The sequence below is a fragment of the Pinus tabuliformis genome, chromosome 2_1 (assembly GCF_031772625.1).
Source record: "Pinus tabuliformis cultivar Carrire ecotype Pingquan chromosome 2_1, CPIR1, whole genome shotgun sequence".
In the NCBI taxonomy this organism is placed as follows: domain Eukaryota; kingdom Viridiplantae; phylum Streptophyta; class Pinopsida; order Pinales; family Pinaceae; genus Pinus; species Pinus tabuliformis.
Genome location: NC_142299.1, coordinates 152082467 through 152102744, shown reverse-complemented (window position 1 = coordinate 152102744; position 20278 = coordinate 152082467). Strand labels below are relative to the sequence as shown.

Below are 20278 nucleotides of genomic sequence, written 5' to 3'. Positions count from 1 at the left end.
ATGGATGAAACAAAAGTGGATGCAATAGGGGATGCAAACGTGGAAGCAAATGTGGTTGCAATGGTAGGCATAAGATATGGTGCAACAAAAGTGGATGTAACAATAGACAAAAAACATGCAAAATAAGATGCAAAAATGGATGTAAAAGTGGAAGCAAACATTGATGCAACATGCAAAACAAAATTGGATGCAAAAAATGGATATAATGTAAATAGATGCAAAAGTAGATACAAAACGAGATGCAAAACCCAATGCATAAACCTGACATAAAAGTGGATGCAAAAATAGATGCAATATTTGATGCAAAAGAGGATGTGAACATGGATGCAAAATTGGAAGCAAACGTGGATACAACAGTGAGTGCAAAACATGGTGCAAATTGTGGCATAACAAAAGTGGATGTAATGATAGATGCAAAAAAAGAATCAAAGTATGATGCAAATGAAGATGTAAAAAGGGATGCAAAAAGTGAAATTTAAAATGGGTGCAACAGTGGATGCAAAATTGTGTGCAAAAGTGGATGCAATAGAAGTCGATGCAAAAGTAGATGCAAAACGAGACACAAAACCCGATGCAAATCCCGGTCCAAAATTGGATACAAAAAAGGATGCAAAAATAGATGTAGTAGTTGATGAAAACCTAGACGCAAATGATGATGCAAACGTGGATGCAAAATTATAATCAAAAGTGGGTGCAAAAGGAGGTGCCAAACTAGGCACTAATTGTGGCACAAAAATATTAGATGCAATAGTGGGTACAATAATAGATGCAAAAGAGGATGTAAATATGGATGCCAAACAAGAGGGAAAAGTGGATGCAACAAAAGTAGATGCAAAATTTTATGCAAAACTAGACACAAAACTCGATGTAAAACTTGGCGCAAAAGGGATGCACAAATGGATGCAAAAATGGATGCAAAAAATGATTTAAAAAAGGATGCAAAAAAGGATGAAAAAGTCGATGCAAAATTTGATGCAAGTGTATGTGCAAAAAGTGGATGCAAATGAGGATGCAAAAGTATGTCAAACAAAATTAGGTGCCAAACTTGATGCAAAACCTGGAACAAAACCTGGTGTAAAGGATGACAAAAAACTTGGCATAAAATTTGGTGCAAAACGTGGTGCAAAACCTATTGCAATACCTGGTGCTAAACTTGGTGTAAGATTTGGTGCAAAACTTGATGCAAACTTTTCAAGTTTTGCACCATATTTGATAAATGGATGCAAATAGCACCAAAAATGGGCTCTAGATGCAAAAAAAGAAGTAAAAAGGGACGCTAATCGCTGGTTTTGTTGTAGTGTATGGAATTTGTAGGAGGAGTGCACATGTCTAAAAAAACCCATAATTATCTTTATGTTGTGGTGGATCGTTTAAACAAGATGTGTATTTTGATGTCTTGTAAGAAGCAGGTTACGACTGAACAGACTACACAAATGTTCTTTCAACGTGTATGGCTACATTTTTGATTGCCGAAATCCATTATTTCTGATCGAGATTATCGATTTGTTGGGAATTTTTGTTCAAGATTATGGGAACTCATGGACACGAAGTTGAAAAAGAGCACAACATTCCATCAAAAAAATGATGGTCAAGCAGAAGTGGTGAACATAATGGTAGTACATCTTCTTCATGGTTATTGCAGCAAACATCCTAAGATTTGGGATGAACATTTACACTACATTCAACATTCTTATAACTAGGAAAATCATTCATCGACTCAAACATCTCCATTTGAGGCATGATTTGGTTACTTACGAAAATATCCTTTAGATTTTATCTTTGGGAAGGATGTTGCTATTGATGGTCATAGTGACATTGATAAGGCCAAGCGGTTCATTGAACAAGTTCAATTGGTGCATCAAATGGTTCAAGAATGGCTGGAAAAAAGCCAAGCCAAGTACAATACAAGGCATGATAAGCATCATGTTGACCATCATTTTCAAGTTGGAGATGAAGTTTGGCTTTACATTAGAAAAGAGAGGCTTAAAGGAGAAGGTAAAAAGTTGAAACCAATAAGGTATGGACCTTTTAAGATTCTATAAAATATTGGTAACAATGCCTTCCGTTTGGATTTGCCTCCTTATATGAAAATGTATGTAGTTGTTAATGTTGAGAATTTGAGATTATATGATCCTCCTTTGATTGATGATCAAGGAGAACATGTTCAAATTCCTTCGATAGAAAATTTCTCACTAGAACTTCTTAAATAATTTCAATAGGATACCATCCTTGACAGAAGGACAAGGACTTCAAAACAAGGGAATGTGGAGTACCTTCGTGTTGGTCTCAAAGGCATAAATCCAAGAAAAACTAAATCAATTGAGGTTAGAAGGGTTAGGGAACTATATCCTCATCTATTTGTTGAATGAAAGTAGTCTTTTGGAGGTACAAAAGCTTCCAATGGGGAGGAGTGATCCAAGGGATCAATTTAGTGCTCAAAATTCAAAGTGTTAAAAAAATGCTCGAAACCTATACGATTGGATAGATCTCGGTGATATGAATCCAACACAACTCATTTCACTCAAAACCGATATTGTATGCTTCCGATGTCGTGTTATGATCGAATTGCCAAACAACTAAAATTTTAAAAGTTGGGTTTAAGGTACACCCAGCCAGCAGTCCATACATTAACTAAGCAGGTGACTGGGCAGTTGGCTATGTATAGTTAAGCCAATGGTATGTTGACAAGTGTCTCTTGTTGATTGACTTGTGAATGGTGAAATTCTATTGGTTAGAGGTTCGTTTATGTGGGCCAATGAAGGAGGGCCATGTGGGCTAATGGTTGGCTACCACATGGCCTCTAGAAAGGGTATTAAAATTTTGTTATGGATTGGGCCAAGCAACCCACCAGAGTTGAACCCACGACCTAGCATCAACCAACCACATGCCACACCACTACACCATCACCATGGCACTTGATAATCTATGTTCACGACTTTAATTTAATTGTTAATGTTGGCGATTTGGAGGTAGGGCTAGAGCTAAGCCCCAACCCTGGTCACCGCACCCACAAGGATCCAGGGGTAGGACCGTGGGCCAGGGCTTAGCCCCAACCCTGTGGTCACCGCCCACGAAACATCGACCGAGAGCCCTTACAAAAGAACCTCGGGCGGAGGAGTAAAGGGACCAGCCCCAGGGTCACATGACCCTCTATAGGATCGGGTGCATGGAGAATGGAGGGGGCCAACCTTGGGCCACATGGTCATCACATGATCACACTACCAAACAGAAAGGAGCACCTGATAATTAAAGCCTTTAGCACTGGAAAATAATGACCACCTCCACATTTTATGGGGCCAATATGACTGCGTGTCAAGTAGTTGGGGGCCCAGCCGACAGGAGTAGGCTGTTAGCCCCGAAACTTGGACATGTGGCCCTTATATGACCTTAATTTTCGAAAAACTGGGCATTAGTGGATAGTTTAACTGTCCGAAATTTTTTCCCATCAGGTGGGATTGTAGGCCAGATTTGCGCGCTGGTTCCGGGTTTGGGGTGCCCAAGCCAGGTTTGGGTCAAATTGGAGGATGATTAGCTATGGAATTGGGTAAAAACTTGTAACAGGCATAAATTTCTCAATTTTTGGCCAAATGAGGTGCATAAAGAACCTAGATGAGGATTTTTTACAGTTTTGTATCCATTGGAGACATTTGTTTTGCATTCTAAGCACTACAAATTCATGTAAACACGTATTTTTGAGCATCATGAAAGAGGCGCTGCATTGGAAGTTGGACCAGGAGATGTAGCCTAGAAGAGGGGTGAACTCCTTTATCATGTTTTTTTGTTATGTGTTTCTGAAATGGTTTATTGTCTCTATTTGACTGTTAATTCTGTTTAAAAATTACTTGTTTAAGTGTTTAGTAACATGATCCATTACCCGAAACACATATAAAATTTCACTTACAATTTCTATATCACCTTCAGTTTTCAATTAACAGTGACAGTTTGCCACGTTTACAACTATAGATCTAGGGAATAGGTGGGGTGATTTTGAACTATAGCCCCAATGTTATAGAGATATGGGTAGGGTCCATTTAGGGGTCCACCTCATGGATCATTACCTTTCTACAAGGGCCTACCGTATTAAATAGCACGATGGATCAGTGTTAATGATGCAATCAGACTCCAGAGTGATGGTTGTAGATTAGTAGCAACCAGATGTGGAGGAGCGTAGAGCAATGTTAACAACAAAGAAGGAGGCTCAGTAGTAGCACATATTCCCGAGTAGGTAGTGAATGAGCTAGTAACATTAAGGACTCGGGAGACATATGCATTACTGATCATAGTTGATTCTGTATTTTGGATGATTCTGAGTTGTAGTAGTTGCAGTAGCAGCAACAACAGTTGAGAGGGAGTTGTAGTGCAGATGCAGAGTTGGAAATGATATAGTAGTGTTAGAAAAAACACAGATGCAACATTAGAGTTGTGCAGTAGTTGGTGGGTAGTGGTAGGAAGTCACAATGGTCAAGCATCAACAGCATGACAGATGGTGGTATAAAGACATGGTGTTGTAGTAGTTGTGCAACACTAGAACACCTTCCTCGCTAAGAGGGAGTGTTAGTATTTGTAGCATCGGAGGTGTTCTAGTCTCCAAACTTTGTGGAGAGGCTAAAACACATGCGATTTCGAAAACCCAAGAAGTGTTTCTGGAAATTCCACCTAGAAATGGGTCAATTAAATTAATTAACCATTATTTAATTTTTCCTAAGTCTAACATAAGAAAAGGGGTTAATTAATAAAAATTAATTGAGAAAAGTGTGAATCCTCTAGAAACTCACACAGATCGACTAAGAAATAATCTCAACAATTGATTAAGTTTTAATCTTGTTCGTTGAAGTCTCAACTAGAGATTATAAGAAGAGGTCGATGGGTAGATGGAGAATATAGTTAATGTGCGAGATCCTTGGCAGATCAAGCTACCCAGTTGTAGAGATTGAGCAAGGGAGAAAATTTTGAGCTAGAAGGATGCACAAGTGAGATTTTGCAGACACTAAGTGATCTAGACAGTTTGATAGATCGAGTGGAAAGTCTTAGAGGAGCACAGGTAGTGATCTAGAGGAAGATTTCCAGTTACGGAGAGGTAGAAGGCGAGTGACTGAAGTATTCCAAGACACAGCTAGCCCAAATTAGCTGCAAGAGTCGCGCGAAATTTTCTGACGGGTCGCAAATATGGTCAAGCGATTTTTTCCTGAAAAATCAAGAGTATCGTGCGAGTTTTCCTAGCATAGCCACATAGATCGGCATAAGCAAAATTGGCCTACACAAAGGTTAGATGATTAGTTTTAAGAGGTTGGGGTTTTCCTATGGAGGGAGATAACTCTTCTCTCTAAGTATTTTATATCAGATCTTGTTGTTTGGATAGCCAGTTGGGCTTCCTATGATTGTACTCAGAATTAATTGTTGCATAGTAAAATAAACCCGCATCTGTTTCACCAGTTTTCCCACATTGGGTTTTTTCGAGGAATTTTGTCCAAACACAATGGTGTTAATTTTTTGTGTGCGATAACATTTATGAGCTCGTAATTTTTCTTCCGCGGTGTTTTATTTTTTGTGAAGAAATTGTAGTGTGATTAATTTGATATTAATCTAAAATTAATAAATTGTTAATCATTTAGGAGAATTAATTCCAATTGTTGTGTTTCAAGGGAATTTTCACATGTCTCTTATGACAAATTTGGCAAATTTCATGGTTTTTTTAATCTTTTTTCTTCTTCTAATTGGTTTCTATTTCATATCCTAAATAAACTTTCATAAGTGGATATCTTTAAGCATCAAGTATCATGTCCAACTTTTCAGACCCCTTTATATGTTTAAGCTTCATATTCAATTCAGCTTGTGCTTTCTCTAGATTCTTTCTCAAGGTAATTACTTCTTCTTCCAACTTCTCACACTCTTTTCTTTTCTCTTTTAACTATTTTAGTAGGATGTCTTCCACCTTTTTGGCCTCCTCCAATTCAACTTTTAACTAAATAAGTTCTTCGAACTTAGGCTATTCTTTAACATCTTTTAACAATATTTCTTTGTTTCTTATTCTTCTTCTTGAGTCTATAAATTTATTCTAGGGCGCTAATAAGCTCCCCCTCAAGGTCTACTTCACCTTATTCACACTCATTATGTTCTCCTTCTATAGAAAATCTTTTCTTTTTAATTTTTTTTCTCTTTCTTCACTCTATTTTTTATTTTCTTTCCCTTTAAAATTATTCTCTTCCTTCTTATATGGAAATTTTGAGGCATAATGCCCTACTCTTCCATAATTAAAGAACTTAAAAGGAAATTTTCCTTTATACTTACCTATCCCTTCCTTCAATCTTATTATCAAATTCGCTTCTTCTTCATCTGAGTCTCAGCGTGAGAATTCCCGATCTTTTGTAGATTTCTTATATGCCTTGAATGTTGCATCTTGTGTGGTTTATTTTCCTTTTTTAATTCTCATTTTGTATGCTGTTAGGGAGCCAAGAAATTGATCCATTGTTATTTGTTTAATGTTACACATTTCTTCAATAACTGACACTTTAGGATTGAACTTGGCACGGAGTGATCTTAGCACCTTTTGGACTATGGTAGACTCCATTTTTTCACCTATACCTTTCATAACATTAACAATTTCATCAAATCAAAGAAATAATTTTAATATGTCTTCATCATCGTTCATTCTCAATGACTCAAATTTCATTTTGTAGACTTGTAATTTAGACATTTTTACTTTACCATCTCCTTCATGATGTTTTTCATTTTATCCCACATTTCTTTGGAAGTCTTACACAACATTACTTTTATAAATTCTCATTCAGTTAGCCCACTAAGGATGACATTCACAACTTTTGATTGAACATAAAACCAAGCTTTCCTTCTTGGTTACCTATTATAGGTATCTCTTCATAGCCATTCTCCACTACAACCTAAAAATCTACATCAAGGGACATTAGATATGTCTTCATTCTTATTTTCCAGAAGGTATCATTAATACCATTGAACAAAGGATATTTATTTGTTGAACACCCTTCCTAACTAGACATTCTTATAGCTTAGATCTTGAACTTACAATTGTTAGGCTGATACAAAAGGCATTGGCTCTGATACCAATTGTTGAAAATAGGTAATTATTGATAGGGGTGAATCAATGATTATATATTTTTAAATGACCAATTTCAAAATATTTTAGCAGCCTTATATCTCTTTATTTAATCACTTAGCATATTTATATATGTATTTAGCCTTTTAACACTTTATTTTATGTATTGAAAGATTTATATATGAGTTCAACACATAAAAATGAATTCACAAGGAGCTCTGGATCTAGGGTTCTGAAAAACCCTGCGACGGCGCAGACTGCGCGACCTGCACATACCCTGCCCCCTTCAGAATGATCGCCTGCCAAAAAGTAACAACTCTCCCTTGGTTCACCAACGCGGTAATGGAGTTTTCCCTTGGTCCATTCGTGAGCATCCAGCGCAACCAAGAACTCTGCCTTCTGAGCCAGTACAAGAAGATGAGGTCAACAAAGATTCTCCACTGCAAAACAAGACAAATGCGTCCACGCACCAGACAGAAGAGAGCAAAGAGAAACCAGATGGGAAACCAGAGTCAGAGGAACGGCCTAGGGTCACATCGAAGACATGCAAACCAGTGGCTGCTGAAAGGCCCAAGATAGAACTTCCAAGCCACAGGATCAATGGGCAAATCCAGTTTATGAAGGACCACGCGCTTATTGGAAAATTTATCGGCTTCTGGCCAACAGAAAAGGCATTGCAAGGTTGGATCTCAGCCAAATGGAAGCCTAAAGGCCATGTTACCCTGCAACTAGGACCGAAGGGGTTCTTTACTGCGATCTTCATTTGCATAGAAGATAGAAATCAAATCATGGATGAAGGACCCTACTTCTTCAACTCAGTGGGCCTGTACTTAAGAGAGTGGGTGGAGAGATTTAACCCGGACAAGGAGGACCTCAGTTGGGCTCCAGTATGGATCAGGATGTACTCACTTCCAATGGAATACTGGGATGAAGATTCACTCAAAGACATAGGAAATGGGTTGGGGGAGTTCATAAAATCGGCGGAAGAGACGAAGCTGCGCAGATACACCTCCTATGCCCGTATCTGCGTCTTCATGTGGCTGGACAGACCCCTCCCGGACTCGGTAAGTCTTTTCCATGATGACTATGAATGGGTTCAACCTTTGGATTATGAACATGTTCCCTTTCGCTGTCGAAGGTGTCATGCTTTGGGGCACCTCTTTAGAGACTGTCCTCTAAATGCCAAGGCCCAAAATTCTGCTCCCTCAGACAAACCGGACCAAGATGGCTTCATCAAAGTTGCTAATCATAAAAGAACACACAAGAAACCCTCCACAGGGAAGAAACCCCAGCAGGACACTGCCTCCTTTCCCTCAACAAGCAATAGTTTTGAGGTCCTTGCTAAAACCTCAGCTGACCATTCTCTGCATTCGACGCCCAACCCTAAGCCCTCCTCTTCTTTCGCTATCCCTCATCCCTCCGGCTCCCCCTCCATATCCCGCTCCCCTATTATTACCACTGACACCCCAAAGGAGGCCAGCAAGATCTCAGATTGGAAAGCAAAAGAAATGGATGTTGACGGTGATCCCAGTCAGTCCTTAAGCTTAGCAATCATTGCAGATGAAAAGAACCAGGCACAACAAATGGATGAAGAACCTGAGAGCATTGACCTAAGTGGTCTTGACATTCTGGAGCTCGAGCAGGTCTGCAAAAAAAAGGACTATGATAAGATTCTAGAGCACCAGATCAGCAAATTGGAAGTCATTATATCTAGGGCCTACCAGCAACAACAACTTGGCATCCAACCGGGCAGTCACTGGGATGGTGGCTGTTGGGTCCCTATAATACTAGTGATTACCCCATTACTATTGTAGTTATACCCCTTATTTATATTGTTGTGCCCCTATTACCCCCATGTTGTTATTTCTGTGCCCCATAGAATCCCTCTATTGTTATTTTTGTGGCTTTATATTATTATTGTTAGGTCGGCTGGATTATATTGTGACTCCTTAGACTCCTATATATAGAAAGGAGGTTTTGTCATTTGTATCATCAAAGAATTGTTCATTTATGTAATGTAAAGGAGGTTTCCCCCTCGAAGAGGCTGAATTCTAAGGCGTTGATCTATCTTTTCTTGAGCTGGTTTCATAACATTTGGTATCAGAGCTTTGGATTCTAGGGTTTCGCTGCTCCAAACAGGTCATCGTGGAATTTTCGCTATAACTTTTTTTTCTGTGACGTTTCAGAAGTCACAAAAAAAACCCATTTGAGAAAAAATTGCGCTGAACCTTGGGTCCGAATTTCAGAGCTTTTCGCGCGATATTTGTGGAGATATGATCTGAGGAAGTTGGTCTTTTTGCAGACTCCTGAATTACATTCAAAACAGGTGACCTGGGGAAAATCGTCATAACTTTCTCTCTGGGGATCGGATTGAAATTTCGTAAGAAGGTACAGAAAGAGGACGGACTGTAGTTTCTTTTATATGTGTTTCAGATTCAAAGGTTGAAACAGTGACTCGTGGCACGTCGTACAAGTTCGCTCTACTGAACTAGTCTAAAAGCAAGTCACTGTGGGAGATTTCACATAACTCTTCCTTGGAGAATCCAATTTGGGTCAGACTTGTGGCATTGGAAAGAGGACGCAGAAGGCTACTACAGGTCATAATTTCAGAACTGGATGATCCGAAATTACAGAGATACATCAGATTCAATATCAGGCTTCTATAAAGTGAAAAAAGGTGTGTAGTTTTTTTTTTAAATTTTTGTGTAAGCTTGGTTTAACGAAATTCAAAGGGCATAGTAAAGCATTATTATCGGTAACTGATGCCCCGAGGAAAGAAAATGCAAACACCTAGTAAGGAACCTGAAAGCTCTAGCATGACTCATGAAGAAGAGGAAGAAATGCTACATGATATATCAAAATTACAAGAACAAGTGCAACAAATGTCACGCTCACAAAAGCTAACAGAAGCTAAGTAAGTGGCGTGGAATCTAAGATAAATGGCGTAGAATCTAAGATAAAGGGCATGGAAGCTAAGATGGATGATTCGAAGATGAATTTGAAGAGAGACATGGCAGATTTGAAGACAGACATGGCAAAATTGAAGACAGATTTGACAAATTTTCTACAAGAAATACTTACTAATGGTGAAAAGGTTGTAAAGGAAACTCATGATGTGAACAAAAGAAATGTTAATCATGATTCCATAGATGCTAATGTTGGATCGAAGACCCACCATATTCCAAAAATCGATATGAGGAAGTTTGATGGCAAGGATCCCGCCACATGGATATTACAAATGGAGCAGTTCTTCGATCTCAATAATGTGCAAAACACACAAAAGGTACGTATGGCAACTGTATATTTGGAACCAAATCAGTTTGTATGGTATCAATGGCTTTGCTCTCGTAAAAAATTTATCACTTGGGCAATTTTTACGGAAGAATTGATAGCACATTATGAGATACAAAAAGCAACACTTTTTTTAGCCAATTGATAAGTCTCAAACAAAAGGGTTCAGTAATGGAGCACATTGAGGAGTTCCAAAAATTGAACATAAGGGTAAAAGATATTCCAGAGGAGCATAGGATTGATGTGTTCATAGGGTCTTTAAAGGATAATATCCAACATGATGTTCGCCTTTGGGAACCTGATTCATTAGAGAAGGCATTCAGGTTAGCAAGAAAAATGGAAAGCAAAATTATGGCAACCAGGAAGCATACCACTCACAACTATAAAGACGGAAGTGTTGTTGCCCTAGTCTTCCACAACCTATAAGGTTGACACCACAACAATTGGAAGAAAAAAGAGCAAAAGGGCTTTGTTACAGTTGTGATAGCAAATACACTAAAGGTCATAAGTGTGCTGAGAAGAAATTATTCTACATAGATTGTGAAGAGGAAGAAGAAAAGGAGCAAGAAAGGTCAAAAGAAGAAGATATACTCCAGGAACAAAGCCTAGATGAAGAACAAATAAATCCGACCATATCTTGTAATGCATTGGCGGGAATTACCACTCCTCAAACCATCAAGATAGAAGGACAAATCAAGAAGAAAAAGGTAATAGTGTTGATTGATTCAGGAAGCACCCACAATTTTATTCATTGTAGGGTAGCAAAAGAATTGAATTGCTTCCTATATCCAGCACCAGAGTGTCAAGTGATGATTGCAAATGGAGGAACAATAAATTGCTCTGGAAAGTGCCATAATATCAAGCTATCCATGGGAGAATATGTATTGACTAGCCCAATGCTTTCCATTCCAATGGGAGGTGCTGATGTTGTACTAGGAGTCCAATGGCTACAATCCTTGGGTACAATAGCTTTTAATTTTCAAGAACTTTTCATCAAATTTTCTACGGAAGGAAAGGAAGTTGAATTAAGGGGTATTGCAGGGAAACCAGGAAAGATAATCAGCTCTAATGGTATGACAAAGCTTCTAAAAAAGGAGCAAAGAGGTGTAATTGCACAATTATGTTCGCTAGATGTTTCCACATTGGAATCATCTATTTCTCCAGATCTCCAAAAAGTCCTGGACAATCATTCCAAGGTATTTGAGACTCCCAAAGGTCTCCCACCTATGCGTGATCATGATCATGCTATTCATCTGATTCCAGGAAGTGTTCCTCCAAACATCAGGCCGTACAGATATCCCTATGTCCAAAAAAGTGAAATTGAACGTATGGTTGCAGAAATGCTAGAGGCTGGTATAATTCAACCAAGTCAAAGTTCTTTCTCTGCTCCAGTAGTATTGGTGCACAAGAAGGATGGATCATGGCGCATGTGTCCGGATTATAGGGAGCTCAACAAGCTCACTATTAAAGATAAGTTCCCCATTCCTGTCATTGATGAATTACTGGATGAATTGCATGGATCAATTTACTTCACCAAGTTGGATCTTCGTTCGGGATATCATCAAATCAGAATGAAGATTGAAGACATTCCGAAAACGGCATTTAGAACTCATGAGGGTCATTATGAATTTTTGGTCATGCCTTTTGGCCTTACCAATGCACCTTCAACATTTCAAGGTTTGATGAATTCAATTTTCAAACCATTCCTTAGAAAATTTGTGTTAGTATTTTTTGATGATATACTAATCTACAGCAAGTCTTGGAAGGATCATGTTGAACATGTTGACAGGGTGCTACAACTATTGGAGGAGAAACAATTATATGCAAAAAGATCCAAATGTTTCTTTGGAGTCCAGGAGGTGGAATATTTGGGTCATATTGTATCTCATGAAGGAGTTAAGGTAGACCCTAGCAAAATTAAAGCCATTAAGGAATGGAAAATCCCCACATCCATAAAGCATCTGCGAGGATTTCTTGGGTTGACAGGGTATTATCGCAAGTTTGTTAAGAATTATGGGAGAATAGCAGCACCTCTAACAACATTATTGAAGAAAGATGCATTTTCATGGACTCCGAAGCAACAAAGGCCTTTGAACATCTTAAAGAGGCAATGTGCCAAGCACCGGTCTTAGCTACACCGGACTTCACAAAAACCTTTATTGTGGAATGTGATGCTTCAGGAAATGGAATTGGTGTTGTTCTAATGCAAGATGAAAGACCCATTGCTTTTGAAAGTCGTCCAATCAAGGGAAAGTTTTTAAGCAAAGCTATTTATGAGAAGGAAATGTTGGCAATACTCCATGCACTTAAGAAATGGCGACCCTACCTAATGGGAAGACACTTCAAGGTAAAAACGGATCATGATAGCCTTAAATACTTTTTAGAACAAAGATTATCCTCTGAAGAGCAACAAAAGTGGGTCACAAAGATGTTGGGTTATGACTTTGAAATCATCTACAAAAAAGGGAAGCAAAATGTGGTGGCAGATGCACTCTCAAGAAAGGATGAGGATGTGGAAGCATTGTTGTGTGCCATTTCTATTATCCAACCAGATTGGATAAACGAAGCAAGGGAGGAATGGAAGAATGACGAAGAAGTGTGGGCACTTATTCGAAAGCTACAACAAGATTCCAGTACGTCTGATACATTTAGCTGGAAAAATGATTCGTTATGGTACAAAGATCGCTTATACCTCTGTAAGAATTCCCAGCTAAAACAAAAGATTCTTATGGAATTGCACACTTCTCCCTTAGGAGGGCACTCAGGATTTTTAAAAACTTACCACAGGGTTAAGAAGGAATTTTTTTGGGATGGCCTTAAATCAGATATTCAAAAGTTTGTGGCGGAATGTTTGGTTTGCCAACAAAATAAAGTTGAAACAATTAAGACACCGGGTCTATTACAACCTTTATCCATTCCAAGCCAACGTTGGGAGGAGGTTTCAATGGATTTTATCACAGGTTTACCCAAGTCTGAGGGAAAGAGTGTCATCATGGTGGTAGTTGACAGACTTACCAAGTATGCACACTTTTGTGCATTATCACATCCATTTAAAGCCAGTACAGTTTCTACTGCATTTATGGAAACAATTCAAAAGCTACATGGAAACCCAAAGATTATTGTAAGTGACAGAGATCCCATTTTCACTGGAAATTTTTGGACAGAATTATTTTCTTGTCTTGGTACTCAGTTAGCTCATAGCTCATCTTATCATCCTCAATCTGATGGGAAAACTGAGATAGTAAACAAATGTTTGGAAGGATATCTTCGTTGCTTTGTATCTGATAAACAGACACAATGGGTCAAATGGTTGCCTCTGGCTGAATGGTGGTATAACACTTCCTTCCATACAGCAACAAAAATGACCCCATTTATGGCACTTTATGGGTATCAACCACCATCCATCACATCATATTTAAGAGAAAATTCTAAGGTTCAGGCAGTGGAACATCACATCGAACATCAACAACAAGTCCTCCAACTCTTAAAGGATAACCTCGTGTTGGCACAAAATAGAATGAAACAACAGGCAGATCAACATCGCAGTGAAAGAAGTTTTGATGTAGGTGATTGGGTATTCCTACGGCTACAACCATATAAGCAAATGTCCCTAAAGCAAGCTAAGAAGGATAATAAATTATCACCAAAGTATTATGGTCCGTACAAGGTGTTGCAAAAGATTGGTACTATGGCATACAAATTGGAGCTTCCTGCAGCTTCTCGATTGCACCCAGTTTTCCATGTTTCATGTTTAAAGAAGGTTATAGGCGACAAGCTCCCAGTTCAAACAATATTGCCAGAACTTGACGAGGAAGGAAAAATTATATTGGAACCGGAAGCAGTCACAGAAACAAGAACTCGACAGCTACGAAATCGATCAATTTCAGAGTATCTTATCAAGTGGAAGAACTTATCCGCTGAAGATTCCACATGGGAGGATGAGAATTTTATGCAGAAGTATCCAAAACTACTCAAGCGTTGAGGACAACACTTTTTTGAAGGAGAGGGGCATGTTGGGTCCCTATAATACTAGTGATTACCCCATTACTATTGTAGTTATACCCCTTATTTATATTGTTGTGCCCCTATTACCCCATATTGTTATTTATGTGCCCCATAGAATCCCTCTATTGTTATTTTTGTGGCTTTATATTATTATTGTTAGGTCGACTGGATTATATTGTGACTCCTTAGACTTCTATATATAGAAAGGAGGTTTTGTCATTTGTATCATCAAAGAATTGTTCATTTATGTAATGTGTTAGCGCTTGAGATTTCACCCTAGGCTGAGAAAAGTAAATCTTCAAGGCTACATCAAACCATTTCACCTCGTAGCTAGCCCTACGAGGTATGAGAAGGCTCGCTCGGGTCAGATTTGATAGATCTTTCAATATGTTTAGGTTGACCAATTAAAAATAAAGATTTTAGGCTAGTAAATTGATAGGGGGTTTGATTTGATGATTTGTGGGGGTTTTGGTGGCAATTGGTGGAAGTGCAATTCAAGGTGCGGGGATTGAGCACAGTTTTCACAGGGGGATCTAAGGGGCAAGGTAGGAATGAGTGCTGATGTCTTAATCTGAGATGGATGATCAGAGATGATAGAGGAGAAGCTAAAGAGGGCAAACACACAATTCGAATCCTCTCTAGACAGTAGAAAACATTAAAATTGAACAAACTAAAAAGCTGAGCATGTCAAAACATGAGTTCAAACTTTACCACTTCATCTGTCCAATTTAGAAGCATAAGAGAGATGTGAAACACATAAACAAACTTACAAGAACATGTAGAGAACACACCATCAACAATCAGATCCACAAGAATCCTCAAAGATGTTTGTAAAACCCTGCCTTTCCTTGCCTTCAATTGCAGAAATAGATGCACAATATACAATAAAGCTTCCTTACACAAGAGTCCAACCATCAAAATGAGAAGGAGAGAGCATAATATAGACCATCTAGACCATCTAACTCCTTTCCCCACCTCTAGGGGTCAAGCTCAGCTTTCTAGGAGCAGTTTGAACAAATTCTAAACTAAGAACTAGAAAATAGGCAGCCAAACAACTTGCCTCTATTACTTAGCTAACTCATCCATGCATTAATTTTTCACTTTTTACATCATGGAAGCTTCTAGAAGGGTAAAGAAAGATAAAATCTACCAAAGTGCCATGAAAATATTACATTTATCCATCATCTACAAGTAAAAATAGTCAACCATAGTCAAAACAGTGTTTTTTGACCAAAAATGTGAATTCTGGCAAATCTGGAAGTTCTGGTCGCGCCCCTTCACAGCTGTTTTTGAGTGGGTTCCACTGGTCCAAATCAGGTGCAAGATGGCTCATTGGAAAGCTTGGCCTGTCTACTTTCCATCCCAAGTGGAATTTCTGAATTTGGTGTTGATTTGACCCCTCAAAAACCATTTCTCCCAAGGTCACTTTCTGCAACTCAAAAAGTGGGCAGAAAGTCATTTTTTTGATGTATTTTGAGCTTTTGGAGGCTCAAAACTCAAAACCAGGCTTCTCCCAAGCATTGGTAATTTTTCTTTTTGCATGCCCTTTCCAAAAATGCCAAGTTTTCAAAATTCCGAGCAGTCCTCCAAAATGGTCTCACCCGGGTGAGACCAAACCGTGGGCAAAACCTGTAATTTTACCAAAAATTTCCAAAATGCTCCAAAATTCTCAAAATTTTCACATTTTGATGCTAGATCAAGGCTGATCAGTACCATGATGAGTGAGGGAGGCTTCAGCCAAGATACGGAGTGGGTTTGTCCTTTTCTTCCTCTTCCGGGCCTCAGACAGCTTCCTTTGGAGAATTTTCATTTTAGCCTTGCAAACATGTAACCACTATGATGACCACCTTTGCCACCCTTACGAGGCCTCTGCTGTGTCTCAACCTCTGTAGAAGAAGACCGGTCATCACCTTGCTCATTAGTCTCAGTGGTTGACATGGTGTTATTGAGCAAGGTGGAATAAACAAGTCAAGATGACCGCTGCCCTGCCTGCAAAATGCTGTGAAGTATGCTGTTTTCAAGGGGAAACATCATGAGGGACATGTTAGGGGAGGGAATTTACATATTGGAAAGGGAAAAATATATATATAAGCAGGGAATTCTGAAGGAAATCATCACCCAATGCTAAACATGTCATTCCATCTTTCGTCATTTGCGAATTAATACTTTATTAGGGAAAATTTGTGTTTTTTAAGCACCAAGGGAAAGGACAATGAAAATCTTCATCATGGAGGGAATGATGTCATGGGCATAGGGGAATAGGGCAGCATCATTTATAAACCATTAACAGGCCGCTCTCCTTAAATTTTGACTTTGAATGTCTTTTAAGAGCATACTCTGTTTTTTCATAGCTTTTGAAATGGTCATTGATACTAAATGGGAAACAGGATTTTGTTATTTTGATTACAAGGGGAAGAGAAGGGTTTTTATGACAATTTGAAAAGGAAATGGGAAAGGGACTGTATCAAGGGAATTAGGGAGATGGAGGGATATGGGAATTAGGGTTAGGGAGTAGGAACCCATCAACAATGCTGCCAACCATATTTCATAACAGCAGTCCTTTACAATGCTGGCAGCTTTCATACTTTTGTCATATGTGAATTAGGGTCTTCAATTACATACTTTGTCAAAAGGGAAGGGTATCAATTGCATAGGGATTTTAGGGGATTAATGAGCAATTGAATCAAGGTTTTTATGAGGGGAAAGGTAAGGGAAAACAGAGTTTAGGGATAGGGAGATAAATACCATGTCACTTTGCAAACCCTAGCACAGCAAAACTGCTCTTTTGATAACTATGCAGCTGTATATTTAATGAATTTTTGTCATGAGCACCATACAGCTACTAATCTTTGACATTTACACAGCAAGAGGTCATTTTTCTTTTGTTTTTATAAGGCTATGCAAGTTACATTTTTCACTGTTTTTTGTGTGATATTCATAAGCATGCCTTGCTATCATTTTTTCTTTTTGTTTTTATATTGTTTCTTTTCATTCTGCTGTGTATTTACATATGTAAATTTGTTGTATATACTAGTGTAGGGTTTGAACATGACACATGGGGGGAAACTAGGGTTTTGAAATGGTTTAGAAGGGGTTAGGGTTTCATAGGATTGGGGGTAGGGTTTGAGCTTTTCTTGCAAATGAGATTAATGAAAATGACATGTTAACATATGTAATTTAACTTTGGGAAAATGAATGGAGGGACTAGGAAAAAGTTGCCTTGAAAAACAACAAACAGTCAAACATATGCATGCAAAACATCAAGTCAATTCAACCTATCTTCTATGGATTCTTGGCATAAAATCATCATCATAATCTTCTTTTGTAACCTCAACACCATCACACAACACGTGGAATAGGCATACCTTTAAAAATTTGAGTAAATTTGAGTGAATTTGAGCGTTTGGGAGAGTTTCAAGGCGGGCAGAATTTTGGTCGCGCACGCCCTCAGAATGGTCGCGCCCCTTCGTTTGGTCGCGCCCGTGTTATTTAACACTGCGCTTTGGCCTCCGTTTGGTCGCGCGCACCCAGGTGGTTGCGCACCTGTCCAGAATGGTCGCGCACCACTTCTAACCTTGGAACTTGCAGAAACTTGCCCGAATTGCCTCCTTTTGCCTCTAACACAAATTTTTTGACTTTCAAATGCACAATAAGAGTGAATTGAGAGGGAAATTAGCTTTTATAGGGTCACTTTAAAAAAAAATTAACTTTAGAACCCACTTTCTAATGTTTTCAACTTGCTTTGCTTTTTAACACTGTTTAGAGTCTTTTTGTCCTGAAATGAGCTCTCTTGATGCGTTTGACTCCGTTCTTTTTGCAGGTTGACCGCCTGAGGGACTGTAGCGAAGGAACCAGGGTTACTGCCGGCACTTTTACAAATTTTTGAGAATTTCTTTATTTTTTCAAATTCCACATGGCCTTGGACTTAAAAACAGGGTTTTTAAATCCAAGGCATAAAATGAACTGTAGCTGAAGAAAATGATAATGAAACATATGTACAAAACTCCTTCCGGCTTGCTGGGCACTTGCTGACCATGACTCATGACCTTGAAAAGATTTTGACTCAAAACCCTAGACCTAAGACCATGGGACCTCAAGACAAAAACAAAAACAAGTATGACTCAATTACATTGTTGTATGACCTGATCCAGCAAAGCCAAGAAGGGAACAAAGACCAGCTCCTCCATTCAGTGTTATGGCATGCCTAGTGGGATGCAAAACTGACACTGATGAGACACCTATAAATGCATATGCAAAGAGTTATTGATCACTGATGGAGGGCTCAAGACCGACACTAACATAATGTAAAGAAGGTTGCCCCCTCGAAGAGGCTGAATTCTAAGGCGTTGATCTATCTTTTCTATCTTTTCTTGAGCTGGTTTCATAACAATGGCTTTCCCCCTAAAGATTCTAAAAAGCGAGGGAGAAGAACAAATCTCCAACGAACTATTGCTATAGGGAAAATCCTGGTAGATTCAGGCAGGTATGCTAAGTTAACTAAGTACTACAAGCCCTCCCCCAGTAGTGAATCATGAAACTTATTTCATGGAATATAAGAGGGCTCAATAGCCCGGGGAAACTCAGATTAATAAAAAACATGATAAAGCAGGAGCAGCCGCAGATTTTCTTTCTCCAAGAAACGAAGTGTAACAGTATCACTCTTGGAAACATTCTTTCCAGGGCATGGCCAGATTGTCACTCGGTTGCAGTGGATGCCTCAGGGGCCTCGGGTGGACTGGCTATCGCATGGAACACTCAAGCGATAGTGCTGACAGACATCCATGCTTCTCATCACATTATTCAAGCCACCTTTCACATTATAGGTACCAACATTCATGGTCATCTAACCAACGTTTATTTCCCACAGGAAGCTAGCAACAAAATCGCGGTTCTAAATACAATAGAAGCGCTCAATCTCAACAGAGTCCACCCTCTTTGGATCATGGGGGGCGATTATAACATGATAACCAGGCTAGAAGAAAAGCAAGGAGGGCGAGCTAGGCTGGAGCAGGAAGATGCCCACTTCAAAGAATTCATCCAAAATAATTCTCTAATTGACATGCAATTCTGCAACGGCACGCATACATGGAGTAATCGAAGAACAGGGAGGCAACAAATCGCATCCAAACTTGATAGATTCCTCATTTCTGACAATGCGGTGCATCTTGGAGGAGATCTTTCTGCATCAATTCTCCCTTACTCAGGCTCGGATCATTGGCCTATCTCCCTCCAGTGGCAAAGACCGGGTAATGCCACTAGGCGACCATTTCGCTTCGAAGCATTTTGGCTCTCCCACCCCGCTTTCAAAGACTTCATCAGATCCACATGGACCTCCTTCCCTCAGCCAGAAGGCACAAAAATGTTTCAGTTTCAGCAAAAGCTCAAATTTCTTAAAGCTCAAATCAAGCGCTGGAACAAAGAGACATTCGGCAACATATTTCAAGCACAGCAGGATTTAAAGAAGGAAATGAAAGAGCTCCAGCAAAAAATCATCACAGAGGGACACAATGAAGAGACCCTGGCTCAGGAACAACATATTCATAATCAATTGAAGGAGAGAAGGAAGCAGGAGGAAATACTGTGGAAGCAAAAGTCTCGGATTAGATGGCTGAAAGAAGGCAAGAGGAACACCAAATTCTTCCATAGAACCACAATCCAGTGAAGAATGCACAATACCATTTCTTTCATTCAGAATTCAAAAGGGGAGAGAGTGGAAAACCATTCAGAGATTGAGCAGGAGTTCCTAAGACATTTCCAGCAGGTTCATCAAGAGCTGCATGCGGATAGGTGGCAAGCTATAGGAAAAATCATTCAAAATGTGCCTAAAATCATTACAGCAGAGCATAATGAACTCCTTCTGTACCCAACTACGCAACAGGAGGTGGATGCAGCTATGAACCAGCTCAAGGAGGG

At 39.2% G+C, this 20278-nt stretch overlaps 1 protein-coding gene across 1 annotated transcript; it reads left to right on the top strand.

Moving 5' to 3' along the window:
- The first annotated feature begins 7411 nt into the window (after window positions 1-7411).
- LOC149199193 (uncharacterized) lies at window positions 7412-20027 on the top strand. Its single transcript, XM_089400484.1, has 3 exons — window positions 7412-7435; window positions 7543-8712; window positions 19233-20027. The coding sequence occupies exons 1-3, from the start codon at window positions 7412-7414 to the stop codon at window positions 20025-20027; spliced, it is 1989 nt and encodes a 662-aa protein (XP_089256610.1).
- The last annotated feature ends 251 nt before the right edge of the window (window positions 20028-20278 follow it).

Excerpts from the sequence above, each read along its gene's own strand:
- LOC149199193 (XM_089400484.1), top strand. The coding sequence starts at position 7,412 with ATGGAGTTTTCCCTTGGTCCATTC. Across the intron at positions 7,436-7,542 it reads AGTTTTCCCTTGGTCCATTC|ACAGAAGAGAGCAAAGAGAA; the intron begins GTGAGCATCCAG and ends TCCACGCACCAG. Across the intron at positions 8,713-19,232 it reads ACATTCTGGAGCTCGAGCAG|GAAGCTAGCAACAAAATCGC; the intron begins GTCTGCAAAAAA and ends TATTTCCCACAG.